The sequence below is a fragment of the Lissotriton vulgaris genome, chromosome 6 (genome assembly GCF_964263255.1).
Source record: "Lissotriton vulgaris chromosome 6, aLisVul1.2, whole genome shotgun sequence".
Lineage (NCBI taxonomy): Eukaryota > Metazoa > Chordata > Amphibia > Caudata > Salamandridae > Lissotriton > Lissotriton vulgaris.
Genome location: NC_141694.1, coordinates 443,005,452 through 443,025,622, shown reverse-complemented (window position 1 = coordinate 443,025,622; position 20,171 = coordinate 443,005,452). Strand labels below are relative to the sequence as shown.

Sequence of the window (20,171 nt, the reverse complement as noted above, 5' to 3'; positions counted from 1 at the left end):
AAGGACTCCAAATGTGATCCAAGCATCGCAAATAGTCAGTAAATATAGCAAAAGGCAAGGTGGTGTTCCATTTCACCTGGACTGAAATATCTTCAGAATATTAAGTCCTTTCTCAGGGAAGTCTAAGACCAAGGTGGTTACAGCATTCAAAACATCATCAGCACATTGACAATGGATTTATTGAGCTTGCAGTCCTAGTGAAGGCGTGGAAAGTCGTGGACATGAAGGCAATGGATTTGGTGTTGTCATCAGCCTCCTGGATTACAAACACCTCTTAAAGAGCCACAGTGGAGTGATAGATGACCTTGTTTACATTACTGGTTGGGAGTTGAAGCATTGAGCTTTGATGGTGCTCAAGGATTCCACGTTTTTAATATGTCCCTCATCTTTTTCTGTCTCCCCAGTCTCACAGTGTGAGGAATCAAATGGTAACAATGATATGGCACAAGCTTCACCACAACACTGGGGAAAGTATTCAGGCTCTTCGCCTTCCAGCCCACCTCCAATGGATGACATTAATGGCTCAGAATGCAGCAAATCTGGTGAGTAAGAGAAACCTAGAGGATTTATTTTCCACTTTAGTTCTTCGTCAAACTTTCATTGCTAGTCAGCTGATTTTCATTGCGTAGCATCATGTTCTAACTCCTTTCCAATTATTGCTGCGTTATCTCGACATATCCATCACACATCCTCAGGACCTTTTGTACATGACGCAGGTATTTTATTGTTGTCTGGTTTGGTCTTGCTAACCAAAGCTATGCATAAGGAGAAGGCGAAGGCGACATTTTGAGGCGTATGGTAACCTCTGCTGTGCTTACAGTTCTTCCCTTTACAGCTCACTGTCTTGTAGGCTCTATTATGTCAGTAATGTAATACTCATATCAACCCCAGGAGTATTCAAAGAGCATCTCAGATAGTGCCCATTGCCCACTGTAGCAGTTATAGAGGTCACCTCCAAGACTTTCTGGGGATCAGGTTGGCCTCTTGTTTCAATGACATGATTTACAAGTTAACTCTGATTCAACCACCACTCATTCCAAAGACATCAGTTTTTTCATCATGCACAATTTTTATTTTTCAAAATTGCTCAGATCACATAATGTTCAGACGCTTGCAAACACACAGATTCATGTCACGTCTCTATACTGGTCTCTGACTTATCTTTCCATTATAGATACCAATGTTCTTCCTATGCTTCTTGTCAAATGAAACTTTGAAGTGAAAACATATACATTTGGTATCTTCAAATTTAGGATCTTGTTTCAAGCACTTATAAACATGTGCATAGTGTCTCAAAAAGCAACGTTTCCATTATAACAGCATCTGAAAGGAGCACTGAAATATGTCATTTCACTAAACATTATTCAGGCTGCATTCATTTTGGGATTGCTTACTGGTTATTTTCATTACTGTGAGTCCTGGTCTTTCTCACCGCAGTACTTACATACAGGAGATGAGTTATCACTTGGAGGCAGGAAATCCCTTATTCCAGAGTAAGCAAAACTTTATTATCCCTCTTCCCCAAAGGCCTCCTCATCTACCCATAGGACTCACCCCACCCCCCACAAGCCAGACGACATTTTAGTACCAAGTACCAGCTAACAATGACACAAAGGAAGATTTCTTGTATTTGAGATATTATCCCGCAGCCATCTTCCTCATCTCAGTCAATGTATACATCTTCAACAACTGTAAAAAATCAAAATGACAAGTTCCAGAAATGCTTAGTGGTGCACCCAGACAGCTGGACAGGACCATGCACAGGGCAAGTAAGAAGTCTAAAGAGGCTCTCTGGCACCCTGAAACACGCACCTGAGCACGAGTGTGGGAGAACTCTGAAGGAGGTGGCATGAACAAACAGGAACACCCCAGGACATTGAATGCAGACCCCCTAAGCGCAGGGAGCAGCTGAAGTCCATGTCATCACAGAATGAAGGTGAGGCATCAAAGACTAACCCCTTATCAGGGAAAGAACAAACTAATTAGGACAGCTACGGAACTGAGCACGCCCAAATAAATGAACATTGTGTATTACAGGGACAGAAAACATGCCTAATATATGCATTCACCAACACATTTCCTCAAGTATGGACTACCTACATCTGCACTTGGATGTTTCTGTCCATCCTTAATGTTGTATTAGTGTGCATTAATGATATTTCAATAATACTGCATGAACCCAGGCACCGATCAATCAAGAATATTAGGGGGTGTTGTGCACGGTTATGTAGACTGTTTCTTACAACAAAGACAGATCTAGAGACTTCTCAGGGTCTACAGTGGTGAACATTATAGACCCCGAGAAGTCTCCAGACCCGTCTTTGTTGTTTCTATTATTTTTATTTATACTTTCTTGACCTTTTTTCAAAAATGTTGATTTTGCTAGGCAGAGCTCATTATTACTTTCAGGCAAGCAACATGGCCAGGTTTAATGATTTGTCAAATCATGCCTGCCTCGTTAACACCGCTCAGACGCTGTACACCTCTCAGAGATGTTCAAGCATCCATGTATGACTTGCTGTCCTAGAGGGCACCTCCTGCATTATGCAAGGCAGGCAGCCTCGGCAGGAGGCTGCTAACACCGAAATCAATTCATCGGAATATATTGGAATAAATACACCTAGGATGTGCTGCACTGCATGCTTAATGAGACCGCACAATCGACAGCTTTCACCATTTGATTTCTGGTCCGTCATTCGTTTAATTGCTCTGGCTTGATTTCCTTCCCCCAGTACAAGTGTACGGAAAGAATTTGCTCAAAATACGATAATGGTTACCAATTCTACATCGGCAGCGAAACAAGCTACATCACATCTCTGATTTACCAGGACGTGAAAAGGTTTATACTTCTTGCTGCATCATAAATATAGCATTATTTACTGACCTATTCGTTTATTTTACAAACGCGTTTATTTTTTAATTGTACCTCTTCACATAGCTTCCACTGAGATAGACGAAATATACTACTTATTCGTTTCAGTGGGCAAGGACGGTATAAAATGTAATATCAAAGTGGTCACAGTGCCGGAGTTAGATTCATCTTGGATGTATGTATATGTGTATGGCAGGTACCGTCTTGATATGTTGATAGGCTGTCAACATAGTATCTTGAATAGAGGAAATACAATTCTCAGCACTGTAGATATTATGGTCAAGGCGATGTCTTGTACAGGTCCGAGGTATTAATATAATTTGACTTGTATTCATCCCAGTGTTGAGGGAACATATAAGAGCTGACTTGACCTTTGTGGCCTTTATTTAATGTACATAACCTGCCAGCTGTAAGGCCCTGTAGACGGTGGGCCCATAGGTATTATCACCAACTATTCTGTTAATTATGTAGTGTCTAAATATATCGTTTTGTGTACAATAAAGTTATGTTTCGCTTTATAAGAAAACACTGGCTAAACTCTGATTTAATAAGTGCTGTTCCTTGCTTTGCAGAGTTTTAAGCCTCTAACATTTGGACTCAATATTGTTAGAACTTGGGTCGCTCTCTAGTTGGCAATGGTTTTCCCCCTTGTCCAAATAGGGACCATTGCTTCTAGTCAGAGCAAGGGGGCTACACTGCTCAACCCTGTGGTAGCTTGGCACGAGCAGGCAGGCTTATCTCAGAGGCAGTGTGTAAGGTATTTGTGAACACATACAGTAATGCAGTGAAAACACTACATATGGACACAACACAGGTTTTATAAAAATAAGTATTCTTTTTATAGACTTAACACAAGACCCAAACAACAAAAATCCACAATACAGTATTAAGAAAATGACTTTAAGATGGTAGAAATAACTCAGTTTGGATGCGCCACGCAAGATAAACAAAAGGTTTGCTGGGAGAACGACGAGTCGGTTCCTTGCTTTGGGGGAGCCGATGCTTCTGTTCTTCAGAGTTTGCGCAAAGTAGGCGATGCATCTGTTCTTTATCGAAGAGGAGGTGATGTGACGATCTCATGGTGCGGCCAGGTTGCGATGCAACAAGATGGCGCCTTGATGCGATGGGATGATCCGGTACAATGCGAAAAGATGGTGCCCTTGATGCGATGCGACGACGTGAAGATGATATGTGCACGCCTGTTGGCCGTACGGCGACTCTGTAACTTTGGAGCTGCAACAGGCCCTGCGACGCGCTTCACTGGTGATGCAATAGCAACCCTTGCGGTTGCGACACGCTTCTCCAGTGAAATGACGACACACAGCTGCGACAGATTCATGTCTCTCTTGTGATGCGACGGCCACCCTTGTGGTGGCGACATGCTTCTCCGATGATGAGAACACGACAGCTGCGGATGCGACACGCTTCTTATTGTTGAGTCGCGCTTCCAGCTCCCAACAACACGTAGGCTTCTGCAGACAGAATTCCCAGTAAGGAAATTCAGGGAGGAGCTGGTGCGGAAGTCTTATATCCCTGAGACTTCAGCAGTAGGCATGCACAGTTCAAGCCCTTGGAGATTCTTCTTCAAGATGATGAAAGTTGCGAATGAAAGTCTTTCTCCTTTCCTTGGCAATAAAGAAACCACTGCAGGCCAACCCCAGAAAGCAACACACTGGCACAGGGGAAGTCAAAAACTCCTGCAGATTCTCTGGTTCTTCTCCTTGGCAAAAGGTCTGTCTTGATGTCCAGAAGTGATCTAAAGTTCTGGGGTCTGGGTCATCCGTTTTATACACCCAAATCCTTTGTTTCTGAAGGCAGAGAATGCCTGTACCTAGTCCAAACCAATTCTGGGTGCATTCTGCCAGTGCACAATTTCTTCCTTTGTCAGTGTGGGCCAAGGTCATCTGACACACCACAGGAGGCGCAACAAGCATTGTGGAAGGCAGGCACAGCCCTATTCAGGCCCAGGTGCTACTCCTCCCACCACTCCCAATGCAGATAGGTCTATTCAGCCTAGTGCTGACTCACCCTGCCTCCTGTAGCTCCTTCAGCCCCTGTCACTCACAATCCGGACATGCAATACAGAACCTAGCAGAGGCAGACTGGATGGTTTAGACAAGAAAATACCTACTTTCTAAAAGTGTTTTTTTCAAACACAGAATGTTAAAACCAACTTTAATTATAGATGTATTTTATCATTCTGAGTTCAGGCATACTAAATTCATTTTCTACCATGTTCCGCGGGTCAGTTGGGATTATAGGATTTTATAGTCAAACTGCACATTCCGGCCTATTGGGACAGGTGCCCTTGCAAAAGTGAGAAACAAAATTGGCTGTAATTCAATATCAGGACATACGACACACATCAGCGTATGTTCTACCTTTCACATAAAATGCACCCTGCCTTAGGGCCTACCTTAGGGTGGCTAACATATAGAAAAGGGAAGGTTTATAGACTGGTAAGTGGGTGCACTTACCAAGTCGACATGGGAGTATTAAACTGCACACAGGCTCTGCAATGGCAGGCCTGAGACACACTTTACAATCTGCTTCTGTGGGTGGCACAATCAGTGCTGCAAGCCCACTAGCAGCATTTGATCTACAGGCCCTGAGCACACATGGTGCACTGTACTAGGGTCTGACAGGTAAATCAAATAAGCCAATCCTGGCTTCACTAATCCATTACAATAATTTACAATAGGGAGTACATGCACTGTGGCACAGAATAGCAGTGGCACAGTGCTCAAAGTATCTAGCCAGCAAAAACATATTAAAAACAGAGGAGACAACAGCAAAAAGTGGAAGGGAGACTCACGCCAATTGTACCAGGTCTAACAAATATGTTGTGAAGGCCTGGGACACATGACCTGGTTTTCTTATACAATATATTTGAGGGTGTGTGCATGTGTGTTTGGTTGTGGATGCCAATATGCAGGTGTAATATGTTGTAAATTATCATTGTGGAGTGTGTTGAGGGACCACAACTCACAAGAGTTGAAAGAAACACGTGGTTCATGATTCCTTACACTTCCTTAGCAGTGTTAATAAATACCATATTGCAGTACTGGCTATGTATATGCATATATGGTATTTTAAATGCTAGCTATGTGTATGTTTCTTATAAAAATATTAGTGTACCACATTTACTGCATAGTTTGCGTCATTTACCGATTTCAATAAAAATTTCAAAACCGTGACCATCTTGTTGAGAAATCTTATTTGTGCACACATATACCGAATTATAAAAATTTTGCATACTCCTACGATGCAAACCCTGACCTATATGTCAAGGGTGTGAATGTAAGGTCTGCCAAGACAACCCGTTCTGGATGTTCTAACTCCATAGCCTGGTGGGTAAGAATGTACGAAACTGTCTTGGTCATGAACTGGACACTCCTTACAGAGATGTTAATCTGCTAGGCAAAAGCGTCAGCATGCAGGGACCCCTGGAGGGACAATGAGCTGATTGTATTTGGAAACAAAAGAATGTATAAAGAAAATGGCATCCTTTCCTCTGGCTTTGATTGTGATCAGGCTGCCTATTGTTTGTATTCCACAGATAGCTGCCACGCCATCTGGATGTAATAGCAAACACATTTGTATCATGCTCACGAAAGCCTTGCACATAATGCCAAGGCAGTGTGATAGTGTTCTCATGAAGTTCTTTTGTGTCAGCAAGGTCAGTGTTTCTTAGAAAAGAACCCAAGTGTCACAAATACAAATGTTTGTCAAAGGTTGATGTGACGAAGGGAAGGCAACTTTAGGAGAGAAACATGGACATGTAAATAGGCACTATTTCTTACCAGGCCTAACTCAAGCATCTGGCAATAGGGAACTGTGAAATATTTCACTCGAAGAGTAGATTAATTCCACTGTTACTCTCTGAAATGTGCATGGCAAGATATGCATCTGAATGAAAATGAAAGATTTTTTTTATGAAAGAATCAGTGGAAGTTATCTGCTCTTTGATTGTGTCTTCAAACTGGGGATGTTTTGTTGAAAGATTTATGACTGGCAGTGCAGCTGGGAAGTCTACACCCCCCTCAAGGTCAAGGTTAGTGGGCCATGAGGACATGGAACTTCTCAGAGTCTTACTAAGTGCAGCAGCAGAAAAGAAATAAACGGAACATTTTCATTTCAGAGGCCCACTGGAGGGCTTTTAAATCATTATGCTACATTGCAGACCTACTAAAGGTAAAGGAATTATAAAAGGGCACTACTGATCTCAGCATGCAACTCTAATTTGAACTCACATGTAAGGGCCCACTGATGGCTAATTAAATAAAGGACATGCATAGTAGAGTGCCTTTCCACCTATCCTGCTCAGTATCATGAGGCCTGTGACCAAGTAGCTGTTGCTCTGAAATGGATCTTCACCCTCCCAAACCACCCAGACACCAAACCGGAGATGCTAGAAGAGTGGGCATTAATAACACGGACTGCTCACGGAATATGATGCTAATCATCATAAAATATGCGAGAAAAGACGTAGAGGAGTTTCATGACAAAATAAGAGACATTGAAAACCAAATTACAGCCCTAAAGGAAGACAGCGGGACTGTCAAAAAATTGCGCATGGACATGGAGAAAAACCTAGACAAACACGAGAAGGAGGTACAACTACGGAAACAAAGAAAATTCCATAGAGATGAAGATGATTACGAATTCGGCACAATTTTAACATTTGCCAAGAAGTATGACATCTTCAAACAACAATGGAAACCACCCTGCGAACCAATGACTACACCTTCATCTAGTGAACCGGAATCTGAGGTCAGTGAAGGAGAACAACATACCAACAGAAATTTTCGCAGGCTCTCTTTTTTAGACGAACTGACCCTGGTATACCAGGAACAACTGGCTCCAAGAGGAAGAAACAGAAACAGAAATCAAACAACGAGACCAATGGCAAGGGGTACTTATCAATCAAGAGGACGAAACGAAAAACAAGGAGAGGAAGGAGCAAAAACAAGCGGATACAACCTGCAGAATCGCAAACCCTCCAAGAAATAAACAACAACAAAAAACTAATTGATAAGAAACCACCGGATCTCATAACAAATCTATCCAGATACACACCTTCCGAAGATGAACGCAGACTTTTAAATAAAGGTCTGTCATTCTGCCCAGAGATACATCAGGATATTGTGGATACCAAAATCGATCTCTATAAATATGTGAGGAAACTAAAACTTCAAAAACACTTCACAAAATTCTCACATCAAGAGACAACACTACAACCCCCATTATCAACTGTGAATAGTCTAGACTCTATGGACACAGAAAATGAATTTACGACCAATGAGATTCCATGTCTACGCACAGCGTACAAATTAGCTAATCAAACAGAGGCCTCCGAAGTGACAGATACGCAAATATTACAAGAAATGGAAGTAACAACTGACAAGAGAAGACCGACAGAATTTAAAAATAAATCAAAGTTCTGCCCCATCTTGAACCCTGGGAACAAAATTGACACCTTTTACGAACTAGTATTGGCAGACTTAGAAGAAATGAGACAAATGAAAACATCAAAAAAGAAAATCTATCCAAATCAGAGCGTATGGCAATAAAAACCCTAAAAGACAACACCTCAATCGAGATAAAACCAGCCGACAAGGGTGGGAATATAGTGATCATGGAGAAAGTGGACTATGTGGAAGAGGCCATGCGACAACTAGGTGACACCAAAAACTATACCTGTGTAACACACGACCCAACACCAAGACTAAAAACAGAGCTGGGAATGAAATTACACATTTGGAAAGAGAAAGGACTAATAACGGAGGAAGAAAAGAAATTCCTGATGGTGGAAAATCTCATCACACCAACTATATATTTCCTTCCCAAAATCCACAAGACATTGAACAAACCCCCAGGGAGACCGATAATTTCCAGTTGTGGCAGTCTATATGAACACATGTCAGAATATGTCGACCATTTCCTATCTCCCATAGTACCTACTCTCAGTTCGTACATTAAAGACACCGGAGATTTTCTGCGTATCTTAATGGATACCCAATGGCAACCCACGTATATGCTAGTAACCATCGATGTCATCTCACTATATACATCAATAGAACATGAGATAGGCATCAACGCAGTACTTTACTTCCTCATGCAGCGACCAATCAAAGAACGAGATCATTCCAAAATGCTCATAGACATGATAAGAATTTGTCTATACAACAATGTATTCCTTTTTAACAAAAAGGTCTACATACAAAAGTGCGGTACCGCGATGGGAGTTTCCTTCTCTCCAAGCTATGCTAACCTCATGATGGTGTGGTGGGAGAGGAGCAGAGCTTGGAGAAAAGAAAACGACCATCACATGGCCAATGTAGCGTTATGGTTACGCTACATTGACGATCTCTTTTTGTTATGGAAAGGAACGAGATCCGAGTTTCTAACTTTCTTTGATGAACTAAATAACAACACAGTTGGTTTAAAATTCACCTACAACATCAGCAATAAAGAAGTGGAATTCCTGGACACTAAAGTATATGTTCAAAACAACCAAATACACACAACAACCTTCAGGAAGAAAACGGCCACAAACAGTATATTGCATGGACGAAGTTTCCATCCTGAAAAATTGAAGAAAAGCATCCCGTATGGTGAATTGTTAAGAATGCGAAGAAATTGTTCTGAAGAAGGAGAAATGGAAAAAAACTTTGATGACACAAAAAGAAGATTTTTACAACGCGGTTACAAACACGAAGACATCATCCAGGGAGAAATTAAAGCCAGAACCAAAACCAGTGTGGATACATTACTACCCAAATCGTCGGGCATTGATCCCAACACAAAACAAACCAAGACCGATCCTCCCAGGATGATTATCACATACAGCAAGGAATGTCATAAAATACGAAAAATACTAAGCAAGTACTGGCATCTGATACAGAAAGACCCGGATATAGGTAAAAATGTAGGAGAAAGACCGTTAATGACCTACAGAAGAGCTCCCAACCTTGCGGACCACCTTGTACATAGCCATTATGAAGAGAAAAAAATGACCAACTGGCTAACGGAAAAGAAGAAAGGATTTGTAAGATGCAGTACTTGCAAAGCCTGCAAGATAGGAAAAAATACGAAAACAATAACTGATCCCAAAGGCAAAACATACATCATAAGAGAGCACATCACATGTGAAACCAGCTTTGTAGTTTATATGCTACAGTGCTACTGTGGAAAGCAGTACATCGGCAGTACCACCTGTACTCTAAAGAAAAGGATTTTGGAGCACATTAGTGCCATACAGAACAAAGACTTCACATATGCTATGGCCAAACATGTAGCAACCCATAACAACAAAACGTGGAAGGACACTCACTTCTTCGGTTTGGCTGGAATACAGCAGCACGAACGTGGTGGTAACAGAAAACAAAATCTAAGAAGATTAGAATCAAAACTAATCATGCGTTTCAAAACGAGACAACCGACAGGTTTGAATGGGGACGAAGAACTCTATTTTCACCTCTGAATAGATGTACTCCGAAAATCTGCCTGAGGGAACTTAATCAACATTGGGTAACAATGTATGACCAAATGAAAACTTTTGCTCTCTTCTTAGCGCACATGTTCATTTCAGTGTCCAATCATTGGCAATGACAAGGGCACTCAGCCCGAGGAATACAAAACTGTTTGCACAGCCAGATCAGTTAAAACATTGCAAAAAAATGGAGGACAAAATCTCCAATTAAGTGCACAGTTAAAAACACTGCTGGAGACACGCAAACTGAGTGCTAACTGGACATTAATTTAATGCATGGCACTAAGCCTTAACTCTGTAAATATATCTGCATGCATATAGATAATAACATGACACAAATGTTGTAAATAAATATGCGAAACTAGCTTTGAACTGCATGTCCCACAATGCACTTTGAAATGCACTAGAACATAAATAATTGAAAGTAAAGTAGGACAACTGTGCAACACTGCCGTGAGAAGGAACCATCTGGTTCGAAAGGCTGTAACACTGTCTGAATAAATCTTCATTGCATCCAACGAGCGGAGTGCTGGTTTTTCCTTTTCGTGAAAAATTAACCTACGGGACCCGGTCCTGGCCCCGAACCCAGCACCGACTTGCTAAGTTGTTCCCTCTGCGACAGGATCGTTTGTGAATGATATATATATATATATATATATATATATATATATATATATATATATATATATATATATATATATATATATATATAGATATATATATATATATATATTCACTCCCCCTTGAAATCAAACTACTTCCTTCCCTCGACCTTTTTAGGAAGTCATTGAAAACTTGGCTCTTTATTAAGGCATACCAGTAGGCTCTGTTTCTGTCTGCTAACAGCTTTTTATTTGGTTTAGGCGCCTTGACGCCCATTGGGCATAGTTGCGCATTATAAATAATATTTCATTCATCATTCATCTCACTCTCATCAGACACCTAATACTAAAGGCTATGCCAATCCATCCCATTAACCCCAGGCCCGAACCTCATTGCACACAGAAGCAAGACTAACGTTTTTGGGAGCTGCAGAACCCAGTTGTGATCCATAGTCCCTTGGGCGCAAGTGTCACTTTCATGGAAAGTTGTTTTAAGAATCGGGCACCAAGTCCCAGAGTTCAGCAAACCAGCCACAACATTTTCTCCCAATGTTGTGGCCAGCCAATCAAGACCGTTGGTTCTTCAGATTCATGGTGCCAAAATGGCAGTTGAGAGAAAAAACCTCCCTTAAACAAACAGAACTCTTTATTTAATTTGGAGGTTGCTGAGGATCTGCTGTACCAGTAAATTGATTCTTCATGATTTGAACGTTCCAGGTATCACTGAATGTTTTCTGAGGATTAACCCCTTCACGCTGAGCATCTTTTTCAAATGCTAATTTCTTTGAAACTACTGAACAGATTTATACTAAATCAATAAAAGTAGTATCCTTGAGTAAAGGTCTGACTTTGTGCCAAATTTAGTATATGTCTGTTCAGCTGAATTTTCTGTACTTGTGAGCAATCGTTTGTAAATCACACTTTTGATCCTCCATTTATTGTTTGCTCCCACATGATAAATGTGTGCAAAATGTCATGTGAAGCTCCCAAAGTGTATATACCTTTATTTTGGAAAGTTTTTGACGATATGTCAAACAATACCAAAGCTATTAGGTAAGCAAACAATGCTTTTCATAGGAAAAGTCATTCCTAACTGTAACTACATTGTCACTATCACCATGAGTGTAATATATATGTATATCGATTTGCTTAGAACCTAGGACCATTTGATGCATCTTAATGAACATGTGCAGGCATTTAGCATGTTAAGCATACTATTAGTATATTCAAATGTGTGCTCATTTATGAAGAGGAGCACATTTTTGGTGGGGTACAAAAAGTGTTTATTTAGAAATAACTGAGATACGGTTTCATGAATCAACATGAAACAAGGCAATCCTTTAGTTCTTTTTCCCTCTGTATGACTTTATGTATATCGATCAAGGGGAGCAAATTTGAAAGGGGTTACAAACTCCTTTCCTAAGGCAATAACATTGGTCCCTTTCCCACTGTCTGCACTAAGTTTGAGAGGCACATATCATATTAAGCTTCGACTTAATAGATTACACTTAATCAAAAAAGGTAGTTAAATGGGGGCAAAAAAGTGTTCACTTGCAAATTATTTTGCCACTTTTTGATCAATCATTATGATGTTTGATAGAATATTAGTAAGTTTAGCCCAATACAGGAATCTCAAGTTTCAGGAAGATTTGAGAAAGGGGCAAAGTTATAGGGGTGGCTCAAACAATTGTTTTACTTGCTTCAGCGCAGGATCATGAAATGGTATGGAATACGGCAAAACCTTAGGATGCTTTCCTTTACCTTAATATAAGGAGTTTCATGAAAATCCATCAACAAGGGCACAGTTTCGGGGGGGGGGGGGGGGTGGCTTTAATAAAAGTGTTAATTTGCTAGCCTGCCCCAGTCTGCTAGCCCTCACGTGCATGGTCTTCAAGCATTCACAGCGTAGTTTGACTGTAGATTCTGGCCTTTAGCTTGACTGGGTATCTTATATGTGGACCCTGTTTTAATGGGTTCACAGACCAAACCTTGGTGTTATAAACAACGGTAGGTAAAACCTTTCTTGTGTCCAATATGGATATTTCTTTTTAAATGTAGATCCAGGGATAGTCTGCAAATCTGTTTTTCAGGAATATTCGCACACTAACGGCTCAGATGTGCCTATTTATATATCCTTTCCATCCCACTGACACATTATTGTAATGGTAATTTCTTGAAAACTACTAAACAGATTTACTCCAAACTAAGCAATGGCAATCACTTCTCTGAGTAAAGCTTTACTTTTATTCCAAGATTCCTATAATTGCCTTTAGAGTTGCTTTCTGTGCAGAGAAGTGGAGCAGTTAAGTGAAAACGGTTGCTGTTACAGAGAAGTTAAACATGGTAAGTGCCTGCCAAGAGTTTTGCCAATCTGTAAAACTGAGCCAAAGTTTATTAGCAGATCAAATATTTCTTTGAACCCCTCCCACATTTACCTTTGCTCCCTCTATGCAGATCTGCATAAAACCTGGTATTCCACATCATTGATGGTAAACATCAGCTGCATGTTGTCAAGGTAGTTGTAGTTCTTTCCTTTCTTTTGCTGGAGGGTGTGCAAAAGTAGGTGAATATAAAGGTCAAAGAGATGAGGTGACAGTGAGGATCTCTGTGGTACTCCACAGCTCACTCAGACTTTGGCTGAGCTCTAAGGGGAAAGGCAAACTGACTGGGCACAGTCATTAAGTAAAGATCTCTTCCAGTCTAGGGCAACCCCTTGTATACCCATGGGTTCGATTAGGTCGACCAAGATTATGTGGTCCACCATGTCGAAGGCCACGGAGAGATCTTGTAGGACGAGTACTGCCTCTGTCTGCTTGTTCTCTCACGTCATCTACCACAGACAGTATGACTGATTCTGCGGAGTGAGAGGGGTGAAATCTTGCTTGATGGTGGTCGAAAAATGTTGAATCCTTGAGAAAGGTGCATAAGCAATGTGCCGCATGTGCCTATAGGATTTTTTATAAATAAGGAAGGAGGGATATAGCTCTGTAATTTTTCAAGATAGATGATCCTCATCTAGTTGTTGTGGAGTGGGATTATCATGGCTTCCTTGAAAGATGGAGGACATGGCCCTGATTTAAAGATTGATTCAAAAGAGATAGAGCAATTGCAGAGAAGGAGGAGAAGATTAGTCTTTGTATCTGTAGGAGGCATACATCTTTTGGAGATCCAGATTTGATTTTTGTCATTAATTCCATGAGATGGTCTTGACTGATAAGGGGGAAAGTTGTGAAGGAGAAGATGTTTCTAATTTCAGATGTGGTCTTTGGGTCTAGCATTTTGGCTGAGATGGTATATTTTACCTTCTTTATTTTGTCCACGAAATATGTATGTAGATTTTTGCATATGTTTGTGTGGGAGTGACAGATAATGTAACTCTGGATCTGATAGCTCTCTGACAATTTTAAAAATAACTTTTGACTTATTTTCAGCATTTGTCTTTATTTGAAAAGAATGTTACTTTAGCCTGCAGAATAGCTATTTTGTATTTTTTTATACTTTGGACAAACATTTCCTTGTTGCCTTGTGAATATGTTTTCCTCCATTTTATTTCTGCCTGGTGCAGATTTCATCTTTAATTCTTCTGAGAACCATTTGGTCACCTTGTGGTGATGAATTGATCTGGTTCTTCTAGAAGGTGTAAAATGTTAGTCAAGTCTCTGGAATCTTGATCCCCCTTCTCCTCATTTGCCCAGTAATTCAGGTCCCCCCGAAGCATGATTGCTCACAATTAAATACAAATGCATTATTTTTCCTGTCAAAGATACAGGAAAAAAAGCAGGAGGAGAAAGAGGAGGGTGGAGCTTTTGTCCATTGAATGAACATAAAAGAAATATTCCTTGGCATCGGCCTGTCGAGGGCAGGGCTTCGCTCACTGTGTAATGACTGGAACGAAGAGGACTGTTTAAGGGGGTTTTTAGAGGTGGTTTTGAAATAAATGATGAGGATCAAGTCAGGTATTCTTCAAATATTGAATTTGTTTGGTAGTATGTCCAGGTATCTCTATGAGTATATTTTGCAGAACTTAATCAAGTTGAATTTGAGTAGATACAGAAAGCTATGGGTAATATGAGACCACTTGTGGAAAAATTATGTGAAGGTCCAATCATAGACAAATATCACATGTTGTGCTTTTCACACTTCCAATGTAAAAAATAGAAAAACACCCAAAGTGCTTAACATTTAGACAATATAAATATATAACAGATGTCATATTTTGATACAGGGTGGAGTGTGTGGGTTGATTTACAAAAATAATAATAATGTTACACTTAATAATGATCCTTCCCAAGTAGATACAACATTTTGCAAACAATCAATTAGCTTTAGGGAGTTGAAAATCCGACCTTGAATGTACACCTGCACATCATCAGCAACATTTATTTTTTTCCTATTCCACTGTGTGCAATCAAATTAAATTAATTTGTTGTTTATTTGTTTATTCGTAAGAACCCCTTTGCCATGGCCTCAGGAATCTTGCTGGCAGGCTACAGGAGGGAGACATGGCAACAGGAACTGAGCTACTCCTTACAATAATAAGGCCATGCAGAGATAAATGAGCTCAAAAAGTTTAAACTTGGCTTGCCTTTGCTAGTTTGGAATAAGCAGCAAGAATACCACTGGAAAATGTTGTCAGATGTTATATTTAACAAATTAATCAACCAACAGTACAGTCAATGAACTATAGTGCTTACATGTTCACAACAGGTTTAAGTGTAAAGGTCGATAGGAAAAAATCAGAAAATAAAGAAATATTCATGTGAAGATCAAAACGAATGGGTCAAGAGCGAAAAAAGGGGAAACACTAAGTATAATAAAGCAGACGCAGATAGAGGTTTCTTGGTTTTTCTTCTAACACACATAGAGAAAATTATGGAGCAACAATATTTAAAACAGGAAGCAACCTGTAAACCACATCCAAACAGATGTCCATGAATCCTCTATCAATGACATTTTTTAAAGTGTAGCAAAATTAATTGTATTTTTTTTTTTTTTTTTATCGATTTTTAGAGCGCGCAAATACCCGAGGGTGTCTCGGCGCTATTGTTGCAGAACTCTCTGGCGGATAGGGGGGGAGTTAGGCTGGGAACAACCAAGTTTTCAGTTTTTTTCTGAAGTTGAGCAGGGTTGGTGCACATTTGATGAAGAGAGGGAGTGTGTTCCACAATTTGGCCGTGGCAACAGTAAAACGTTTGTCTCCCCAGTTGGCCCTTCTTGTGCGGGGGACTCTTAGCAGGTGAGCCGAGGATGACCGTAGTGTCCTTGGGTGTTCGAGCGGGCGGAAGGCTTGTCTTAGGAATAGTGGGCCGTGGTTGTGGATAGCTTTGTAAGCTATGCATAAAGCTTTAAATGTGATGCAGCTCCTCACCGGCAGCCAGTGAAGCTGTCGGATGTAGGGGGAGACAGAAGCAAATTTGGGAATGGATAGCAGGGTCCTGGCTGCTGCGTTTTGTACTGTCTGTAATTTGTTAAGGACCTTTTGTTGTGCATTTAGAAGCAAGGCGTTGCAGTAGTCAGTTTTGGAGAAAACTAATGTGCTGACTAAAGTTTTGCCTGCAAAAGATGGTAAGTAGGGGATGCGTTTTTTGATCCTTTTTAAAATGTGGAAGGAGGATGAAACCACCGAATTTGCATGCTGCTGGAAGGACATTTTGTTATCAAAGATAACCCCTAGGTTTCGTACCTTAGTTACTGGTTCTGGAGGTTGTCCCATCTGTTGGGGCCACAATTGTGGAGACCAGGTTGGTTGCAGTCTCCCGAATGTCATCACTTCTGTTTTATCAGAATTTAGCTTAAGACAATTTGATGACATCCAGGAGCTTATTGCCTTCATTCCAGTTTGGAAATTCGCAGCAACAGCAGTGCCGTCGTCGTATACGTACAACACCAGTTGTGTGTCATCTGCGTATGTAGTGAGGGAGATTCCGTGGGATTTGATGACCCTCGCTAAGTCAGACACGTATATATTGAAGAGTGTCGTGCTTAGCGAGGATCCCTGTGGTACACCGCAAGGCAAGGAGAAGGTCTGGGAAGTGTATTGGCCTAGCTTCACCGTTTGTGGGCGGTTGGACAGAAATGAAGTGAGAAGCTCCTTAGCTTTGCCTTTTATTCCTATGGCCACGACACGGTCGATCAGAGTGGCATGATCGACCGTGTCGAAGGCTGCGGACAGATCTAAAAGTATCAGGATTGCGGCTCCTCCATTATCCATTGTGGACCGTATCTCGTCCGCAGCTTTTATGAGCGCAGTCTCCGTGCCGTGTCCCTGACGGAACCCGAACTGGGTGTCGTCCAATAGGTTGTTGTTGTGAATATAGGTTGACAACTGCTGGTTCATGATTTTTTCAAAAATCTTGGCCGGGAATGGGAGGCATGCAATAGGTCTGTAGCTGGCCGGCAGGGAAGGGTCTAGACTGGGCTTTTTGAGTAAAGGTTTGATAATGGCTTCCTTCCATACCGAAGGGTAGGTGCCGGATGTGAACATTGCGTTGCAGATGGTGGTTAGCGACGGGGCAATAGCTTCTGGGATGAGATTGAGAACGCCTGGAGGGCACGGATCAAAAGGTGAGCCAGATCTGGTTCGGGCGATCAAGGGCTGGATGATTTCTTCTGTGGTGTTTTCAAAGGCTGCAAATTTGGGGCATTATCGGCGATGGATTGTCCAATAGAGGTTAAAGAAGGGTCAGGCGAGAAAGTAGTAAAAATGGCTCTGACCTTGTCTTCAAAAAATTTGGCCAGTGCGTCTGAGAGGGCCTGGGATCCTTCTGAACGGGGTGGCAGGGGATTCGACAGATACGTTACCACCTGGAATAGTTTCCCTGATGAGTTTTTGGCCTGATTGATTTGGTTGGTGTAATAGGTGGTTTTTTCAGATGTTATGAGTTTTTTGTAATTAGAAAGGGCGTTTTTGTATGTGATCTTGTCAGCGTTATTGATGTGGCGACGCCACTGCCTTTCTAAGTTTCTGCAGTATTGACGCTGTAATCTGAGCGATTCAGAGAACCAAGGAGCTGATGGGAGTTTTCTGTTCCGGTGAGAGGTTTTTGTGGGTGCTAGCTTGTTACATGCTTCATTCAGATTCTCCAGGTAAGTGGCCGAAGCTGCTGTGGGGTCCTGTTTATTTGGCAACGGGCTGTCCTGTATCATCTGAGTGAGCTGGTCGAGGTTAATGTTCTTCCAGTCTCTGAAGTTCGTAGACCTAGAATTTGTCTGGGGGAGGAACCGGAATTAATGGGAACGGAGAAGCATATTGCAGAATGATCTGTCCAAATTAAAGGGATAACCTTAGTGATAGAGATCTCACTATTGTTAGTGAAGAGACCGTCTAGCGTATGTCCTGCTGAATGGGTGGGTAGTTTGACAATTTGTAGAAGGCCAACTGCCTCTAGGTCACCAAGTATAGTTACAGTGTCGGGGTCATCAAGAGTTTCTAGATGAAAATTGAGATCACCCAAGATGGTAAAGTGTGGGGATCCAATTGACATCTCAATGATTTTATCTAGGAGTGAGAGAAATTTTGATCTGGAACCTGGGGGGCGGTAAATTAACATGCCTTTAAAAGTTGTTTTACTGGAGAGGCATATAGCAAAAACGAGAGCCTCGCACTCAGAGAAATTTGTCTCTGTTGTGGTTAGTTTAAGGTGGTCTTTATGGATAATCGCTATTCCTCCGCCTTTTCTTAATGGTCTGTCTAATTTACTTACACAATAGTTATTAGGCATAGCGTCTCTGAAGTCTGGGCCTGAGGATTCGTCTCCCCATGTCTCGGTAATAAATAGTATGTCTAATTTATGTGAATCTATGAAATCAGCGATTTCGAATTTGTGTTTTGGTAGGGAACGTACATTTATGAGAGCTGCTGACACTGAACAAGGGGGGATAATGGGATGCGCAGGCAGAGTCTCAGAGCAAGTGGGACATTTGAGAGGTCCTATACAAGGATTGTTATAGTTGAGGAGGGGTAAGGAGTGGGCTTTCTCAGCATTAGGTTTGATACTAAGAAGTTCAGCGAAGGAGTAGGATAGAGGCGATGAGTTGGTGATGGGTCGGGAGCAAGGTGGAACATGGGGGGTGGCCCTAGGCCCGGCCTCGGCGCGGACGAGCGCAGACGAGCTTGCCATATGCGCGCCTTCAGCGCGCAATTGTCGCGCCCGCTGCGCTCGTCCGTTGCACTTCCGGTTCCTGTACATGTAAGTAGTGGTGGGGTCGGTAGCTGTGGGCGTGATCAGCTCATATGGGCGTGGCCTATGGCCGAAGGGCGGCGTTGCTATGGCAACCCGCTCCGCATCAGCAATCAATCTGCTGGGCGGTAGGGTGCGAGTAGCGAAGCGAGTGCCTCAGGATCAGGTAACACAATAATACAGCTTTTAAAGTAAAGTGCAAGTGAGCATAAAATCTCCCGGCTTCCGCCTCAGGAGAGAGTCTGGAACAACAGCGCTTGTAAGCAGCGCGATCCTATTTAAAGGCTGGCTGTGGGCGTGATCAGCTTATATGGGCGTGGCCTATGAGTGCATTCAGCTTGCACTGAATACGTTTATCCTCCTCAGTTCAAGTTCAGTTGCAGACTCTGATCCATGGGTGATGCGTTGGGGAAAACTTGCTGCACAGAGACGATGCGTGGAAATCCGGGATGCGACGGCGAAAGTTGCGGCGGCGGCGTGCGGTGCTGCATCCCTTTCGTCAGCTGCGATGCCTCAATAAGTCGATTCTTGAAGCGGCGACAGGCGCTGCGTTAGTTTCAGCAGTGGCTCTGCTATGTTGGGAGATTCTTCTCGCACCACAGCGTTGCATTGGAAAACTGTTGCAAGTAGAGCCATGCATCGATTTTCTTGTTGTTGAGTTGATTAACGGCTCCCAGTAGCAGAAACAACCTCCAGAGGCCACACACAGCCACTGGCACTCCTGGCAGGTCAGCACACCCTGCAAGGAAGTCCAGGGGAGCTGGGGGTAAAGTCTCTGTGTTCCTGAGACTTCAAAACAGGATACAAGCTCTACTCAAGCCCCCGCAGACTTTCCTCAAGCAGAAGAAACAGCACACAGCAAAGTCCTTCTCCTTTCCTTGGCAGAAACATCAACTGCAGGCCAACTCCAGACACACAGCACGGGCAGTACATCTTCTCAGTTTCCCAGCTCTTCTCCTTGGCAGGGGTTCCTCTTGATTCCAGAGTAGTCTAAAATTCAGGGGTTTTAAGACTAATACTTA

The 20,171-nt window shown here is 42.1% G+C and overlaps 1 protein-coding gene across 1 annotated transcript in view; it reads left to right on the top strand.

Moving 5' to 3' along the window:
• The first annotated feature begins 434 nt into the window (after positions 1 to 434).
• Positions 435 to 20,171, top strand: part of KHDRBS2 (KH RNA binding domain containing, signal transduction associated 2) — a 1,060,381-nt gene continuing 1,040,644 nt past the window's right edge. Inside the window, exon 1 of the mRNA XM_086925219.1 lies at positions 435 to 542. Within this exon, the coding sequence (XP_086781345.1) occupies positions 440 to 542 (103 nt within the window). The 5' untranslated portion in view covers positions 435 to 439. The remainder of the gene's footprint in view (positions 543 to 20,171) is intronic.